At 41.8% G+C, this 12521-nt stretch overlaps 1 protein-coding gene across 2 annotated transcripts in view; it reads left to right on the top strand.

Moving 5' to 3' along the window:
• Positions 1 to 12521, top strand: part of ITCH (itchy E3 ubiquitin protein ligase) — a 981537-nt gene that overhangs the window by 536055 nt on the left and 432961 nt on the right. For both annotated transcript variants that reach the window (XM_078652175.1, XM_078652176.1), the window contains exon 11: positions 5452 to 5515. In XM_078652175.1, the coding sequence (XP_078508301.1) occupies positions 5452 to 5515 (64 nt within the window). The remainder of the gene's footprint in view (positions 1 to 5451; positions 5516 to 12521) is intronic.

Genomic DNA, 12521 nt, shown 5'->3' with positions numbered 1-12521 from the left:
ACACTGTGAGGGATTTTAAAAGAGGGACACTATTTCACTGCAGAACACACGCAGCAGGTTTGACATTTGTGATCAGCTGACATGCGTTTATAGTCTGTTTTACATGTTGGTTCCTGTGAGGTGTGCAAAATATCTCACGGCATCCTCACGTAATATTGATCTGTTATTTGGCACACATACAGTATCAGTTTTATAGGTTGGTCCCCGCACGGCACATTAAATGTTCCACGGCAGCCTCACTCCATATTAATTTTTTAATGGAATCTTTTAGGTTTTAAACAACTACTCTTACTAATTTTTTAGTTTTCGGTCACTTTGTAAATGAAACATGTCGTCTCCTGTCATTTAAACATGGCACTGAACCATTTTCTCTTAGGCTTTGAGCTCTTTACCATAATCGTAGTCCCTTTTTAATGGTGAGCAACACTTGTATTTAAAGACAAAAAAAATGGTGGACATTGTAAAAGTTGCCGTAGATGGGATACATGGGAAATACATAAACTTCTCGGTGAATGCACACACAAGCTTTCTGGCTCCTTTAACCAATATTGTGCCTTCATCTTTGTTTATGGTACCGACCAGTGTTTCTGCACCACCATAATTTACATTATTGCGCTCAGGGGACCCTGCTCCCTAGTTGGGAGGGTGCAACAGTTCCATTTGACTCACACCCATGATCAGAAGGCAATACCCTTGTGCACACAATCAAACTCACAAGTTGGGACTATTCCTATTTTGAATCACTAAGGAGTGCATTGTCAACTTGCTTTGAAGATGCAGCACGTGCCACGTGCCACTTGGCGTCTGAAGTATGGATAGTTGTGCTAGATAATGCCAGCAAATCTAATTGCAAAACTTTCTTTTCTACTTATAACAGAAAGGATAATACAAGGATAATATAACAAATGCGTCCATGGACGGATGGGCAATTCACCTGTAAGAGCTCTCAACCAGAGACCATTGGTCAGATGCAGAGAAGATGCTCCACATCAATGTGTTTGAACTCCGAGCGATACGGCTGGGGTTACAAGTGTTCCTCCTCAGATTTGCCGGTCAGCCAGAACGGACAACACAGCTTCTATGTTCTCAGAAAAGGCACAACTGTTGTGGGACATTTCTCATAAGATGTATTCTGCTGTAGAATACCTGCAGTGCTTCCAGAGCGATCATGTGGATTCTCAGTTGGCAGCTTTCAGAGTGTTACGAGTGGGAAGTGCACCAAGACCTAGGGAATTACATTCAGTAGATTGAGTTGACCCATGATCGATCTGTTTGCCACTCTGGACAACAGCAAATGTCGGTGCTTCGGAGGCAGGTTTTGGCATCCAGAGATGATAGGCACTACCTTTTCGCTCAGTTGGTCCAAAAAATGTGCTTACTCTTCCTTAGTTTCCCCTAATCCTCAGGGTGCAAAGGATGGTGAAGATGGATTATTGCACTCTATTCCTCATTGCTCCAGTGTGGCCACGCCAATACTGGTATAGTGATCTCCTTCATTTATCAGCATGTCCAGCCATTCCTCTGAACATGGATCCTGTGAACCTCTCCAGACACCACAGAGAGATTATCCATCACAATCCCAAGTTGCGGAACTTGTCAGCATGGTACTTGAGCATTATAGTTTGGACAGTTGTATCTGTTGCAAGACGGTGAAAATATTTTGGTGCTAGCTCAAGCTCCAGCAACCACCAAGACCTGCAGCTACAAGTGGAAACATTTCTGTATCTTGTGTAGGACAAAAAGGTCATTGTTCTCTTCAAAATACACCTCCCCAAATTCTCTCAGATTTGTTGAACTTAAATATTCTCCACTCAAAGTTCATCTGGTTGCAATTTCGAAATTCAAGAGAACTGCACTGTTTTCATCTACTCTCTTGTCCCAGCGGATCATAAAACAGTTTAGGAAGGGGCTCTTCAGAGCATTCCCGCCTATTCAACATCCTCGGGTTTCATGGAAAGTTAATACTATACTATCCGTTAATGCTACCCCTTTTTTAACGGATACATGAGGACCATTTGAAATTCATCCTCTGGAAGACTGCTTTTCCTAGGCTTGACATCTGCAAGGAGAGTGAGTGAAATTCAAGTGTTCACCATCAAGGAACCTTTCCATCGATTCACAAAAGTAATTTTGAACACTAACACTAGATTCACACCCAAGGTTCCTACTGACTTTTGCTTAAATGAGCCTGTAATTCTCAGATCTTTTTTCAAGATCCATCTACAACAGCAGAAAGATTGTTGCATTCATTGGACTTGTGTAGATGCTTTTACATAGACAAACCAAAGAACATATGCATATCAGACCAGCTCTTTGTGTTTTTTAGACAGTCATGAAGAGACCATCCCATCTCCAAACTGGGGATAGCTCGTTGGCGCACAGCCTATATTTCCTTCTGGCATGTCGAGGTTAAGCACCCCGTCAACGAAAGACCGGGTCACATTCCACTAGGAGCATACTGTCAACTGAGGCACTCTATGCTGATGTGAAAAGACATCTGCCTTGCAACCACTTGGATGAGCAGACACACATTCACGAAGCATTACTGCCTAGACGTGTTTGCAAAAGCTGATGCAGCAGTGGGACAGCCAGTCCTTCGAAACCTGTTTCGATAAAGGGGAGCCCGCTTCCTGCTTTTGTTATGCCTTATAATGCGCACTGATTTCTATTCTGATTTAAGCATTTAAGTATATAAAAGATCCATTGTTGGGAAAGAAATTAGTTACTGACTTGTAACTCCGACGTAGATATCTTTTATACATTCACGTGCAACATTCATTATATACTCTTCTCACACTTTTGCTTTGAAATCTAAGCTATTGTGGCCTTGTTGCATGGGTAAAGGAGCTGAACGGAGACTATGGTGTGTTAACACAGGTTTTATTAGTATAGACAGATGTTTCCTTCTCCTTGTCAGTCTTTCGGGGGTACTAAGTCCTAGCACCGCTTTATGCACTGGGCTTCTTTCTCTCCTAGACTCTCGATGTATGCGCTCCCTCCTTGTCTTGCGGTTGTTCTCAGGGGGTTCTTTGTCCATGCGCCGCGGTACATAAACAAAAGAGACCAGAGCAGGGGTCAGGCGTCGTTTCTGATTTTCTTTATCCTAGTGACAGGGAGGGTAGTGAGGGGACACCCGAGCACTCGTGCACACAAGAAGTCAAATGGGAAAAAAAGGACCAAGTGTGTAGTGCTCTAAACGTGACACCCAAAATTAACGTGAAAACCAACAGCCTTTAACAAAATGCTACGGGGGTACGCTATCCCGCCTCCCGACCCAGCCCGCGATTCGGTTGTGTACCTGTAGGAGCCACGCACCTCCAGGCGCGTGGCTGGGCGGTTCGCGGGGTCGTTGGCCTCCTGGCTCTGCCGGTGTCCCAGGTGACACGGCCTTCAGGTCCTCTCTCCTCTCAGCTCCGATCCCTCCGTACAGCACAGTCTTCTCTCCTTCCGGTTCGTCTTCTTCGTCGGTGTACTGCCACGGGCTCCTCCGGATATCCTTTTTTATGGCTCCCTCGGAAGATACGTCAGGGGGTGTAGTCACGTTCCTCATGACTCCCCAGTCGGAATCGCCGCTGTCGAGTGAATCGTCTAGGCCAGAGGGATTTCTGGGATCTGTGGTCCAGGCATCCTGTTGGGAAGAAAGAAGAGGCGGAGAGGGAGGTATAGCGCTCCACCAGTTGTCATGGTTAATACGTTTCTCCGGTGACAGGTCGACTTTGTCACAGGCCTCTATGAGGAGTAGGAAATCTTAAGCTTCTACCTCATTGGCTGAGGTTTGGGTTCTTTCAAATGAAGTGAATGCGCTACTAAATAGGTAATGTTTCAGGACTATGGCCATTTTAACACTATATAGTGCTATTTTAATGTACTGTGGATTACCATCCTGACTACAAAGAATGATTCAAGCATGAGAAAATATAAAGATACCAACGCTGGAGAACTGGAGTTAAAGGTAAGTAACACATTTCTTCCTGGTTACAAAAAAATACATTTGTCTTCATCCGATCTTAGACCTCAGGTCATAAACTACTTTCTGTGTAAGAAAAAGTTCAAGATGCTGTCCCTGGCTCAGATGTTACCAGAACTGAAATTGGAAGACTGGATGGTGTCTGTGTATCTGCTGGACACGTATTTTCACATACTAATTCCACAAACGCACAGGAAGTACTTGTGCTTCATGGTTGAAATACCTATTTTTGGTCCTAGCATTCGGCTTGATTTTGGCTCACCAAGTCTTCATGAAGGTGATGGCAGTGGTCGCCGCCCATCTCAGACATTCAGGAATCCCAGTCTTCCTGTGCTTGGATGTCTCATTATGACCAGCTCTCCAGCGATGGTGTTGCGCCTCATTCTTGTAATAGTGTCTTTGCTGTTTTAACTTGGCTTTTCCATCAGCAGACCCATGTCTCTTCATAGGGGCAGAACTGAACACTACATTAAGTTGAGCCTTTCCCCCTCCTCAGAAGATAAGCAATATTCAGGCTGTAAAGCAGTTTTTTCAGAATGTAGCACGTGTTCCAGTCCTGAACGTATTACACCTGGTAGGTGTGTTACCTTTCTGTGTCCTCTTGGTCACTCACGCACACCGACATATGAGGACCCTTCAGTGGTGCCTCGCAGGCAGTGATTCCAACATTGCAAGATCTTTCACATTTTTTTGTGATGTTAGGGGAGGCTGCAGTAGATTTCACATGAAGGATTGTGGAGAAGAACCTAGTTAAAAGGATGTCATTCCAGCCTCCACCAGCAGTGGTTTCAAAAAGGGGGTGGTGATGGACAGAGTATCGGAGTTAATCAGAACACTCCTACCCAGTCAACAGATCAGGGCTTGATCCATCACCGTTTTTTAGCTCACTGCACCATCCCAGTTCAGAACCTGGCTATATGCAAATTAGTCTGTCCCTGGCCCAGTGCATCATGGGAACAGGGCAGACCAAACTACCAAGCCAATTCTTCACTGGAAAGGAAACAAGCTTCCGGGGACCGGTTTCTGGCATTACAGCCGTCTTCGGCTCATACAACTCTGTAGTTCGTCTTAAGGCCCACTTGTCAGGTGTCTTACAATTCAACCTGTTACCTTAGCAGGGTTACACAGTAACTTTTTGCTGTCTGCTTTCATAGAGCATGATGCCAGTCTGAGACACTACATCCCATTTAGCTTTCACCTTCCTGTTTGGTCCGCACTGACTTTTCATTCTTTAATGAGTGTTTCCCGTGAGTGACGAAGCGCTCAGCAATGCTGTTCCGTAGGAGAAAAGACAACACTACTGTATAGGAAAGTCGCCATTATATTTCAAGTGGCAAGTCAATTTAATATATTTCAGACTTAACTTACTAGATAAAGCCATTATGAGCATTAATATTGGCACGTTCTGATTGAAAATGGTGCATGTAATATCTTAATTTTGACCTCCATCCACTAACAGTTCCTTTACACTGCTTTTGTTATAGAATCAAGATTATCCAGGTCAAAATAAAGAGTTTGATCCTCTGGGACGATTACCACCTGGGTGGGGTAAGTAATGATTTTTCCGATTTTGTTCTCTACAGAACTGTGTGGAGAATGCTAGTATCCAGAACGGTGCAGTTTTTATTTAACGTTATAAAGTGATTTTAACCTCCAGGCAGAGATAGTCATGTTTGTTTTATGTTTTTTTGTTGTGGAAATAACTGCTGTTGGAATTTGTATGTTGTGGCAAGGTAATTTAGGAGTGGGATCAGGCCACTGATGCCTAAAAAAGTTCAGAAAAGGTTCTTGGGTGAACATGCAGGTCATGAGGTATATTTTAATTAACATTGAAGTTTTACCAGCCTATTCAACAATGAGAAGGAATTCAAGTGGAGACGCCCTGTAGAGATGAGCACTTGCCACTGCTCTTGTGACCTAATTCACAAAGCAACACCAGGGAGGAGGAATTTGTGAATTGGAAAGAGCATTGATGTGCGAAGTGGCAGAATGTGTTTCAGTTGAATGCTGGAAAAAAATGGAGTGGCAAATAATGCAGAGAAGTTGCAGAATGAAGGGATGTGTCTAATATGGCATACTCAAACAGTGGTTCAAGAGAGGAGAATAGCCATTGAAGGTGATTCAGTTTAAGTAGAGTACATTCTGAGACCATTTTTCTTTAAGTAATGATTCATTTGTATCAGATGTTGGTGAAGGTGACAAGTATTTTCCAATAGCCTTGACAATCATTGACTGATTCTAAACCGAATGTGTAAGTTGGGCTAAATGTGTTTTTCAAATATGCAGTAAAAGTACTTGGAAAAGAAGCTTATTATACACTTATTTTCTAATTACTCATCTGGGAATGCCATCTAAAGGCGAAAATTGATGTAAGCTTGACTTTTTCAGTCACACACCCCTTGAAGTCCAAAACTTATTTTACCGCACATCTGTTGCGCAATGAATTGTTCGCTTACAGAGGGATTTCCTTCCTCTTATTCTGTTTGTCCCTACCCTGGAGCACAAACACATTACTTGTGTTCTTCCATTGCTCACTTTTCAGATGCTACTTTTTTCTTTTTGTTAAAGCTTGCCACGAGAGTGCACGTTTTCCAGATGTTTCCCTGGTGTACTTAGCTCACCGACCCCCTTTTTGTACTGTGGTGGTCTCTCTTGCTCATGCACTTCTTCCCTGCCCCCAACATTGCTTTCTCACCTGTCTCCTTCTCCCCACCAGTTCCACATTGCTCTCTTTCACTCTTTTGCTCCTCTTGCACTTAATTTGCTCTCTGTTTGTCTTACTCCCCACCTGCGCCCTGTGTTGCTTTTCCCAACCTTCCATTTGCTCATGTTACTTCTGACCCTCTCCCATCCCCACGGTTTCTTCCGTCCACCCCTTTGCTTTTGTCCCCTCTGTCCTGCTGGAAAAAAAAACTAAAATCATTCTTAGTTTTCGATCCATCCCTGATTGGTAGCAAAAAAGAGAAAAAATCGGCTCCATCATTAGCCATGCTGCATAGCATTTTGGATAGGAGGGACAGATTGACTTTGCCAATGCTAGTTAATGCTTTGTTGGTGTGGTATTTGTGGCATGCTTTCAGAGTACTAATATGCATTTACAATGCCAGTAAAGGAATGACTAATTAAAAATCCAAAATATAGAGTGAAAAATGTGCATCCTCAATGAAAATTCATGTCATGTTAGGTGTTTTTTGTTTAATGGGCTCTGCCATTTACTTTGCCTCTTAGCCGTTTGGTGTAGAGGTTTGTCTATGAATTTTTGTTTGCCTATAGTGTGGGAACTCCGTGGGAGGTGAATGATGTCTGTTTGCATATCCAGGCCTATTAAGTAGCTGTGGTGGTGCTTGCGTGTATAGTCTTCCCTACAGATGGGGGCCTGTTACAGAAGGGTCTGGTGACCTACCATCCAAACACGTGGTATTGGCTTGGTTTGTCTCTGCTATGCGTATAACATTGAGGGTGCTGTTCTTCTGCCCATTTGACAAACCCAAGGCAACTGTGCTGTTATAAACCATTGCTTGTGGTCTTGTTGTGCTTGGCAATCATTTGTTGCTTTGTTTCTACCTTTCCTTAGCTTGGTGGGTGATTGTGCTGGTGTTTGAGGTATGTGGTTCATGATGTTATTGGCACTTGTATAATTATACTTCTGCCAGGTCAACACCTGGCACCTCAATTGAATGTTCTGACCTTTCCTTCGATACTGTATTAATTTAAGTGTCTAGCTTGATTATGTTATCTAATTCTTTCAGTGACCGAGCATTATTCTTCCTTACTTGTGACAGAGGTTCACATGTTGTACTGCCTCTCTGTCTTTCCCAGAGGCTCAATTCTTGTTCTCCCAATCCTGGCTGCGCAAATCTGAGTCGGATGTTGCCCTTCCCACATATTGAGTAGACTGTAAAGTGGCAAACTATAAACTTGAGAATATGTGTTTCTTGTAGATGTGTAAGCACCTCAAGGGCTGACACCTCCATTACAGGTTTGTACGTAATATAAATATTCCAGAATAACCTAGCAAATTAACTACTTAATAAGGACATCTGATGAAAAATTGAAAATTCATATTCCTGAGATGTTGGACAATTTCCCTGTATAAGCACTAAAATGGGAATCCATGTAGCGATTTGGCATGAAGGTAAATTCATATAATACCCTTGTATGACATTTCAGAGGAGGCCTATAACTCATCCAAAGGCCAAAACGCTCTGACATCTACTTGTGAGGTTCTAAAATGACTGCCCATGATTAAGTATATAAAAGAAATTAGAAACATTATTCGTGTTGATCAGGAAATCGCTTTGCATTGTAATTTTTAAGTACCAGTTTTTTTGTGTTGTGCTTATAAAGCAAAATCAAAGACTGCGCATGAAGTGGTTATCTCTCTCTCTCTCTCTATATATATATATATATATATATATATATATATATATATATATCCCTCAAATCCAGACACTGCATCGCGCACTCGGGCAGAGACGGTAGATAAACAGCAAACATAGAGATTTATTGACATCATAAATCCTCTGTGTGTGTATATATATATATATTTTACATAATGTCTGAATGTATGTTCTTAATTATGACCTTTGAATATTTTTTCAAAGGAATGTGAATAAACTTTAGAAAAACAATACAGATTGTTTTTTACAATAAAAATAAAATATATTTGGACATGCATTTAGTAAATGGTGTACCTTGAAATATATGGAGAAAATAATAATTAGGAACAATATAAAATGTGGTGAAATATTTTGTATTACTTGAAACGTCCATTTTTTTCCACAAGCTCACGTGATTGCAACAAAAAGTGTGAATGAATCAGTCTAAATGCTGTATCACCTTTAAGTGTGACTTTAGAAATATGAGACAACAGTATCTCCACTATTGCAGATACATTGTCTACTTTTTGGCATACCTATGAAAACAGTGCATTATGTGCATAGCGTGGCACTAAAATCAGACAATGTTTATGTTCTTGTTAGCAGATTTAATAACCTCTATTTAAAGAATAAATTCAACAGGATCACCAACATCACTACAAATACAAGTAATACAGAAGTAATCTAAGGAAAAACAGGTCCAAGTAAAAACACAATTAAGTATTGACACTTTGTCAATGCCTGTGTCTGTCATGTTCTGCATACACTGCCTGACCTGGCTGCATTTCTCTTGTCTGTTAAGAAATGACTTGAAGGATGAGTATACCACTTTTTCATGCTTCCTTTTCCCCCCGCGGGGAATTACACCGCGGTTGTTAAAACTACTGCGTTGTAACCACGCATACCATTGCCCCCGCAAGTCGTAACAACGACTTATGGAGGGGAGGGTGCCGGATGTTGGAATAGTACAATTTACTATTCAAACTCCAGTCTGTGCAACAGTAGGGAAGGTGTTGGATTTCAAATCCAACACCTTTTGCCCCTTCCGCAAGTCGTTGTTCTGACTTGCGAAGTAATGGTATGCGTGGTTACAATGCGTGGTTACAATGCAGTTGTTGTAATAACCGCGTTGTAATTCCCTGCGGGGAAAGGTTTTCGCGGTAAACAATGTTTACCCTTCAAGGATATCTACAGGAGCCTAGGAGCCTCATTGTTTTGTGTGAGCAATCTTTGCCAACTTGCCCCACATTTTGCCCTTTCAATGAGTTCAGCATGATTTTCGGAAATTCTTACAATGTATGTTTTCCTCCTGGAAAACACAAGTTCTAGAGCAGGCCGAAGTTCTCCTACTGCCTTCCCACAGACTGATATGATCAACAGAAGAATTGATCTTTGAACGCTGACCAGAACCTGGAACTTGTCCCCTTGTAAGAGTTTTTTTTTTTAACATCTTTCGCCACTAATTTCCAGAGGCGCGTGGCTATTCAAAAAAATTACTGCACTATTGTTGTATAACCAAACTACTCCTTCAGCCATAGGATCCCCCACCTCTACCACCACCAAATGTTATCCCCAATAATATTTTGGAAGTGCATAGTCTATCTCTTCTAGGGTGTAATGTACTTTTCCTTGATGCTCTCAGTTGAAAGTATTTTTACTGTTAGTCATTTTCAGTTCAAAAGAGCAGATTACCTTTACCTCATCTTAAACCTGTAGAATGTTGTACTTGCCATGGGGAAATTGATTATTCATAGTGAACCTTAAAGGTAAATATGTCTGCATACAAGTAGTAGAATCTCTAACCGTTGCCATTAACACGACAATAAGAAATTTTCATCAGTGACCTATTCCTGGTTTCTGCTTTTCTCTGGTATCAGAGAAGAAAAAATGTGGAATTTCATATGAGAAACTTGTTTAAAGATGCTGGAAGATGCATTGACTCTACTGGGGTAGTTCAAACTCCATTATACGGGCTGCCAATTCTGTTAGTTAATAGGGCAATTCGAAAGACATGTCAGCATAACGCACATGTCATCCTGATTACTTTGCATTGGACCACACATCCTTCGTAAATGATCTACTTGATCTCATTTGTGTCCCAACTTTTCCACTTTTCCACTTAGATGATCTCATGGATAAACACGCTTCTAATTTTAAAGAAACTCTACAGATCCTAGGATTAACCCTTAAGACCCATGAAGCCACCCATAAAGCCGGACACTCTCTCGACTGTATCGGCTCTAATCTGGATAAAATGACAGTTAATGATCCTATACCTCTGACCTGGACTGATCACTTCTATATAGAATTCAACATTGAATGCACAAGGAGTAATCTGAAGTCTAAAGAGGTAGATACAAAAGCTAACACTTTACCTAATTGGGGAAAAATCATCAAACATCCGGATCTTACTAGTTGGGCCAAAGATAGTAAACCTACTCTCTCGGGACACACCACAATAGACTACCAAAAATTTGAAAGATGGATGACTGACATCGGAAATAACATCAGAAACCCAGATAGAAAGAGAGATACCACAGGAAAGAGGAACATTTCTGCCCCCTGGTTTTTAGACACACTAAAAGAACAATTGGTAAAAATCAAACTTCTTGAGCGCAAATGGCGACGGAACTATGACAATGACGCTAAAGCGACATATAAGAAAGCTAGGAGACTAAACCACTCTTCCATAAAATTGGCAAAGACTAACTATTTCACCTCCCGTATTGAAGCAGCAAATAACAAACAAAAAGAAATTTTCAAAATTGTCAATAGTTTCACTAAACCAAAAAATGCAACCTAAGAGATTCCTCCTTCGCAGAGCTTTTGCAATGACATAGCCTCTTACTTCACCCAAAAAATAGAAACGCTCACCAAAGACTTCCCCCAATTTGTAATAACAGAACCCACAAGTGAAGTGTTCTTAAGTCCCCTCAATCTAGATGGGAAAAATTTAGCCACATTAGTCTGGACGCCTCCCTACAAGGAATCTCTACCCTGAAATCAGGATCTCCTTTCGACCCCTGTCCTCCCTTCTCTCCTTAAATCCATAATACAGGAGACCAATCCGCATATAAATTCTATCATCAACTCGTCCTTTCAATCGGGAGAAATTCCTCCCCAATGGAAGATAGCGATAGTGAAACCACTACAGAAAAAAGTGGCACAAGACCCCACCATCCTTTCTAACCTACGCCCCATCTCGCTTCTTCCTGCCATTTGCAAGATTGCAGAATCCCTTGCCAATAAACAACTAATGGCTTTTCTGGAAGAAAATGACATTTTACATCCTTGTCAAGCATGCTTCAGGCCCACCATTCCACTGAATCTGCACTTTTGTCTTCCACTGAAACCATCCGTGCTGCATTGGATCAGGGCAAATTAGCTGTCCTGATCCTATTAGATCTCTCTGCAGCATTCGACACGGTATCCCATGCTATCCTTTTACATCGCCTTTCCAATGCTGGCATAGCAGGAACCGTATTTGAATGGTTTAAAAACTTTTTAGCAGATAGGCGCCAGATTGTAAGGCTAGGCGACTTCTCCTCAGAAGAAAAAACCATCTTAACTGGTGTCCCGCAGGGCTCTAGTTTAAGCCCTACCCTATTCAATCTTTATATGGTTCCCCTACTAAATTTAATTTCCTCTCATAACATCAGTACTGTCGCCTACGCTGACGACACTCAGCTTGTTCTGACCCTCGACAAAAAACAACCTAACGCAGAACAAACTCTGAAAGACTGTCTGTCAGAAACCTTCAAATGGATGTCTCACAACCATTTGAAGTGCAACTCATCAAAAACTGAAATCATTCCTTTTGGTCCCAATAACCTTTTTTCACCCCCAACTTTGGTGGCCTGAAAATGCAGAAGCTCCCCCTAATACTATCAATGCTGCTCGCAACCTTGGCATAAAGTTTGATAACACTCTGACTTTCAATCAACAAGCCAAGTAAGTAGCAGGGAAATGCTTTGGCATTATCAGAAGCCTGAAGAAATGTTTTGATCTTCTTCCTCTGAGTGCCAGACGTACGGTCGCTGTGGCCCTTATAACATCAAGGCTGGACTATTGTAACAGCTTGTATGCAGGACTGAACAAATCAGCCCTTCACAAACTCCAAATGGTCCAGCATGCAGCTGCCAGACTGGTGCTCAGACTGCCTAGGAAATCTTCGG

The sequence above is a fragment of the Lissotriton helveticus genome, chromosome 7 (assembly GCF_964261635.1).
Source record: "Lissotriton helveticus chromosome 7, aLisHel1.1, whole genome shotgun sequence".
NCBI lineage: Eukaryota > Metazoa > Chordata > Amphibia > Caudata > Salamandridae > Lissotriton > Lissotriton helveticus.
Note: the sequence above shows the minus strand (reverse complement) of the source record. Positions and strands in the feature narration are given on the sequence as shown.